The sequence below is a fragment of the Sinocyclocheilus anshuiensis genome, unplaced genomic scaffold, assembly GCF_001515605.1.
Source record: "Sinocyclocheilus anshuiensis isolate Anshui unplaced genomic scaffold, SAMN03320099.WGS_v1.1 scaffold257, whole genome shotgun sequence".
Classification (NCBI taxonomy): domain Eukaryota; kingdom Metazoa; phylum Chordata; class Actinopteri; order Cypriniformes; family Cyprinidae; genus Sinocyclocheilus; species Sinocyclocheilus anshuiensis.
Window position 1 is genome coordinate 2,294,818 of NW_015539889.1, and position 6,453 is coordinate 2,301,270.

General features: G+C 39.2%; 1 protein-coding gene and 1 pseudogene across 1 annotated transcript; one reads left to right on the forward strand and one right to left on the reverse strand.

The window, feature by feature from the left end:
* Positions 1 to 2,630, reverse strand: part of LOC107685736 (DEP domain-containing mTOR-interacting protein-like) — a 5,060-nt pseudogene extending 2,430 nt beyond the window's left edge.
* Positions 2,631 to 3,897: 1,267 nt separating this feature from the next.
* LOC107685738 (transcription factor MafB-like) lies at positions 3,898 to 5,456 on the forward strand. Its single transcript, XM_016482438.1, has one exon. It carries the CDS (start codon positions 4,080 to 4,082, stop codon positions 4,998 to 5,000), a length of 921 nt encoding a protein of 306 aa, XP_016337924.1. The 5' UTR covers positions 3,898 to 4,079; the 3' UTR covers positions 5,001 to 5,456.
* The last annotated feature ends 997 nt before the right edge of the window (positions 5,457 to 6,453 follow it).

Below are 6,453 nucleotides of genomic sequence, written 5' to 3' on the forward strand. Positions count from 1 at the left end.
GTAAAAATCGATGCGTTTCAAAAAGGCGGGGCATAGAGGAGAAACAATAATGTACAGTATGTGGAAAATAATGTGTTTTTTTTTACTTTAAACCGCATAAACACATTTCATTACACCAAATACACAAAATAATGTTCTTTTTAGCAGCATCATATGACCCCTTTAAATTTTGTCATGTGTCAGGGGGTCCATAAATAGTTTGGGGTTATGAAAAGGGGCCTTTGGTGTAACATTAAATAATGAGAAACCCTAGGTTAAGGAGCTGGGTTGCTGACATAAAGGTTGCAGGTTACATGTATGGGTGTCCATGAAAATGGAGAGTTACTGAGCTCATTATGCTGTGTTATCTCAGCTGTGCCCTTGAGCAAGGCACTTAACCTCATCTTGCTTTATTACTCCAGAGGGGTTGACCAGGCAATTAGTGTGCTCTCTCTGGCTAAATTGGCCCATTTGCCTAAGCACCATCTCTCAAGCTCTAACACTCCATATCATAGCACTGAAATATATTTGTAGTATTTGTAATGATTTTACTACCAAATAAGAAGTAACTGTTGCCCTCAGATGGAGGAGTTTTGTGCAGTGTGAAGGGGCTGTCAGCCTGGTCTTATTGGCTTTGGTGTGTTATACATTCAACCTCTTCATTCTCTGTCTCATGCAACAGTTCAGAAAGACAGCGCCACTGGCGAAAGTTAATGCAGAATTGATACAGCAGCCCGCTGTCAAAGAAGTGGTGCGTCAGAGAGACTGCAGAGTGAAATGAAGAGTGAAGTGTTTCAGCAAGGCAAAGCATGAAGAGAAAATTCACTGCAGATATAACTTGAAGAGGTCAACGCTCTATACACAGGTATGTTGCGTTAGATTAACTTAATAGGCAGTGCATTTAGACCTGGTTAATAGTGAAATACAACACACACTATCGTACTCTAGGTCAGTTATTGTTCTTACCATGCTGAATGATACCATGCTCTAGTAGGGCCTTGCAGAGATCTAGTCCTTGCCGTCGACTCTCTATTTCACCGTTCTGTAGCAGCCAATCAATTAACATGTAACCAGGGAAAGAACGTTCATAAGCCACTCCCTTTTCCTGTCTCAGCTGTAAGATGGAGTCTTTGCTTGTAATCAAACTGTAAAAAGCAACAGATGAATTTCGATGCATGAATTTTGAAAAACATGTTTGAAAGAGATTAATAATAAACTAATAATGAAAATACTTCTACAGCATTTATTATAGGTTAATGTTAATTTATTCATTTACAAATACACTACCGATCAAAAGTTTGTGGTCAGTAAAATTGTTTAAAAATATTTTTGAAAGAAGTCTCTTATGCTCACCAAGGCTCCATTTATTTAATTAAAATACAGTAAAAACATTAATATTGTGAAATTATTATTTCAGTTATTACTATTTAAAATAACTGTTTTCTTGTAATGTTTGTAATTTATTCCTGTGATGACCAAGTTGAATTTTCAGAAATAATTTTAATATGCTGAGTTGGTGCTCAAGAAATAGCTATTTCTTATTATAGTCCATGTTGAAAACAGTTCTCTGCTTAATAGTTTGTAAAAACCATTATACATTTTTTCATGTTTCTTTGATGAATATAAAGTTCAAAACAACAGCATTTATTTGAAATAGATTTTTTTTTTGTAACATTAGAAATGTCTTTACTGTCACTTTACTGGCAGTGGCATCCTTTCTGAATAAAAGTATTCATTACTTAATTTACTGACTTCAAACTTTTCAAGTTTTTTTTTTGTTTTTTTTTGATGTAGCTGAAAACTTCTGGACGACATAATGGACTTGGTGACAGATAGGCTATATTATATACGGAGGACTGCAATTACAACCTACTCCAGAAATAAGCACCAAATTAACATTTAAAACATTTTTTTGTTACTTCCTGAGAAAATGTCTTACTGTTCATACAGCCTCTGTCCACGCATGATGTTAACCTCTATGTTGAAAGGAAATGTGCCGTCATCCTTTCTGAATCTGTACAAGTATTTGGCGTCTTTGAACACGGGCCACTTATCACACACTATAAAGATGAAAAGATGATAGAGTACACATTGATAAATACAGTCTGTTCATTCAAACACTAAGAGTCAAATAAACGGGTCCTAATATGAGTCAACATAGAAGGAAAAGAGACATGACATTGTTGTATCATAGGCTACTCTTTGTTTTTGGTGTACAGTAAATAATGTACCGTGAATGATATTATGATTCATGAGGTGCTGCATGAGCTGGACAGCAGTCTCTCGATCAGGCACTTCTTTATGAGCAAACAGCCAGTCAATAAGCTCCTGAGCCACAAAACAATTCGGGTACGTTCGCAAATGGTGTCTGCTGTCCTTTATCAACTTGCTATCATGTAGTAGCAATCTTCAAAACCAAGATAGTTGTATTAGCAACCATTATTATGCAAAAATTAAGAATATTACCTACTGTATAACAGAATAATGTTTCAATATCCAACAAATAATTAAATATATAATAATGTTTTGAAAAGTGGTGAGAGTCATGTAAATGTCCTCCTGGGACTATATATTTTTTTAATATAGAGTAAGATTTACCTTAGCTGCTCTCCGGCAATCATCACCTCAGCTTTTTGGCGTCTGATCATCATTGTACTTTGACTGTTTCCCAGTAGCTCCATGAATGTTCTGTCAAGTCTCCGCTTCTGTGCACTTGTTTCCTTCGCTTTATTGGTGCTTTTGTTTTTACTAAACATCCAGTGAACCGAGGCACCAGTTTTTCAATACTGCGAAATGTTGTGTGTATACAAATAGTCTCTATATCCTTGTTACAAAAACTTTTAAACATTGTTCCAAGTTTAGGGTGATTTTACAGCCAAGACTTTCCAGACAAAACATTTAAAGGCAGCTGCACTGACGCTGTCTTAACTTAATTTTTAAATGTAAATATTACCTAGCGTATCGGATATTGGAAACCATTTCAGCAGTTTCTCACAGTGGCCACATGGTGTCAGTAAAAGAGTTCACAGAGAAACATACCCGGTCATACCACGAGCTTTCTGAGGATCTTCTAGACTGAGATAATCACTTAGATTTGGACTCGGGTCCAAATACCATGTTGACTTAAATTGCTTGCAGTTAAAGCTATTTTTAAAACTTTATTCTCAGTACCAGATTACAGTCGCAATGTCTTACACTCTCAGCAAAAAAGGTACACAAATTGTCACTGAGGCAGACTAAGGGTAAAGCTAGTGATACACTGTAAAAATGCAATGCAGTGCATTGTAGTTCTTTTTATATTTTGTGTTATTTAGTTAATGCTTATTAGCCTTAATTTTAGTATCATGTGCTACCATGACGGTCTTGTGTTGATGACACTGTGCTCTGTCTTTATTATTATTGGTCACAGTTTCTGGAGATGCCAACTGTAAATAGGCTATCAGTACATTTTACAATGACAATCAAGTTTTAATAGCTCAAATTTATTAATATTTTATAATTTCATGACAATTAGGGAAAGTGACATAGGTCTATACAGTCACAAAATTGCCTCACGTACACTGTGAGTTGTCACTACGGTATGTATGACAGTGATCGTCATACTGTAAAGTGTGTATGTGTAGGCATGACAGTAGCTTGTTCGTCTTTAATTTATAGACTAAAAAAACAATAGGCCTACACAATACTGAGAATCAACCCTGCATGAAAATAAAGTGTGGTAATTTGATTTTATTTCATAAAACCTTATTAACAGGTTTCTTTTTCGTTGTACAAAATTCAACGTTTTCTTTTGATTTGGAGTAAAAGTAACGGACTTGTTTTGGTGAGCGTGACAGCTGTTATAGGAAAGAGGGCGTGGCCTCACTGCGCGGCTGCTTTTAAAGCAGCGTGATTTACTTTCTTTTCAACATACATCCTGCCCTGGTCACCGAGAGACCATCTGAAACTAAAAAGCGACAACTTGCAAAATTTCCGTTTGGAGGGTGGCTGAAAGAGCTGACTTCACATCCAGCAATTGGTGGGATCGTGTTTTCAGAACATTAATGCAACCTGAACCGCAGTAATAAGTTGTTCACTTCATCGAAACATCAGCAGAAATCATGACGGCGGAGCAGCATCAGCTGAATTTGGACTACGGCGACTTTGACATGAGGTTTGGTGTGAAAAAGGAGTCTGCAGCTTTGGGACCGGACCGCTCTTTTATCCAGCAGTGCGGTGTACACGTACCAGGCTCTGTGTCCAGCACACCCATGAGCACCCCGTGCAGCTCCGTGCCTTCATCACCGAGCTTCAGCCCGAGTGGACAGAGGAGCGGTGCTGAAGATCTCTACTGGACCCTGAGCACGGGGACTTATCCACAGCACGCAGATCCACACTGCCTTGAACTGACACCTGAGGATGTCCGGGAAGCCTTAGGCGCCAATCTCATGCAAGCACACCCTCCTCAGCTCCACCAGGCAGAGATGGAGGGATACAGGAGCATCGGTCAGTTCCACGCACCAAACATGCATCAGTATCATCAGCAGCAGTACACCGAACTTGGCCACAATCCCGACTTTGCGCACGGCAAAAGCGTGGATCAGTTAATGGAGCATCTCGACTGTTCATCTCAAGGCGCGACGCACCTGAAGTCCCATAATTTCCATCAGCAGACGCACCACAGGCGCAGCGAGCGCGCGGAGAGCCGCTTCTCCGACCAGCAGTTAGTGTCCATGTCTGTGCGCGAGCTCAACCGACACCTCCGCGGCATGAGCAAGGACGATATTATCCGCCTCAAGCAGAAGCGCCGTACCTTGAAAAACCGCGGGTACGCTCAGTCGTGTCGGCACAAACGCGTTCATCAAAAACACATGCTGGAGAACGAGAAGACGAGCCTGGCGACGCAAGTGGAGCAGCTGAAGCACGAGCGCAACCGGCTGGTGCGCGAGAGGGACGCGTATAAACTCAAATGCGAGAGGCTAGTTGTCGGAATGAACTGTCAGAGTAAAGGACCCTCTTGTGAAAAATCCATCGTCACCTGAATTTCTGCGATAGTTCAGCACGTATTTAAGATTTCTAAAGTTTCTTCTAAAAAAAAAAAAGCATAAGATTGTTTGCTGGTCTGACCGCTGAAGCATGCCCAAAAACCAGCTGGAAGACCAGCAAACCATCTTAGACTGATTTTAGGTGTTTCTGTCAGCAGAGGAGACTTTAATTTTGTTATTCAGTATTTTATATTTTCACTAGACTTTATCTCTGACATGTCAAGCTGGTTTTGATAATGCATCTTTTATCTTCTAGTTTTCACAACAGTCTCTATCAGTCATTTCAGCTATGCAAATGACATTTCACCTTTTTTGGCAATAGATGCATTGCATTGGTATTTTTGTTAGTTTGAGTGAAAATTTTTTTCATTTGTTTCATTAATCAGTTGTACCATGTGTTCCAGTTGTTCCTTGAAACTCTTGAAGAGTAAACGATTGTGATTTTGATTTCATTGTTACCTCCAGAATAAATTTTTGAAGGAAAAACAGCATGCCGTTTCCCTTGTTTTTCTTACACTTCTCCAGAACAGTTCATACTGTATTTTTTTGCGCGAAACGTACGTAGCACGGATGTTTTTGTAACCCATCAACAGACTGACTCGAAACACACACAAATGTATTAACCTATACACACACACAAAATATCATGAGAACATAAAAACCCCAGTACACAGGTATGTCTACTTGCAGCAACCTTTGACCTTGCTTAACGGCTGTTTCCTGAGACAACTGTGTTTCTAATGACTCGAGAGACTCAGCGAAGAGCTGCACGGCACTGATTGTACCAAGGTGGAAATAAGTTTAGCCCTCTGCCCTCTCCTTAAAAGAAAAGCAAATGTCATCCATCTGAACTGTTGTTTGATTTCTCTTGAAAGTAATTGTTGTACTAAGAACTCCAATAACACTGCTGGAAAGGCCAGCCCATTATGACAAACTTTACGAGCAAAATGAGTAATCTACACTCTAAACCACAATGCGCTTTGGAACATTTGCACTTGTAATGAATTAAAAGGATTTAAATATGCAAACTTAAAATGTGCAAATACTTTGGTAATAAAGGTACATTTAAAAAGTCAGTAGTGCTGATACACTTTCACAACACTGACATAAATAGATCTTGAAGCACTGGTTGTTATTTTTGCATTACACAACTCTCCTTTCTTTTCTCGGGATCCAAACAACATGTGTGGCAAAACAGCCTTTAACCCTCGACCTTGTTGTCAACTGCTCCTTAGTGCAAGTTAGTGCAAGACCGACCTCTTTGTAATGACCTGTCACCTGTGCAATACAGGGTCACAGGTGTAAAGGCAGTTTTTCACTAAGCAACAGCTTTATGATCTCTTTCTCATCCCGTTTAGAATGAAAAGTATAGCTTGACATTCATAAGTGAGAATGATTTTTGACTAATGTGATTCTAGGGTGCCTTCACACTTGGTTGGATTGAATTGGT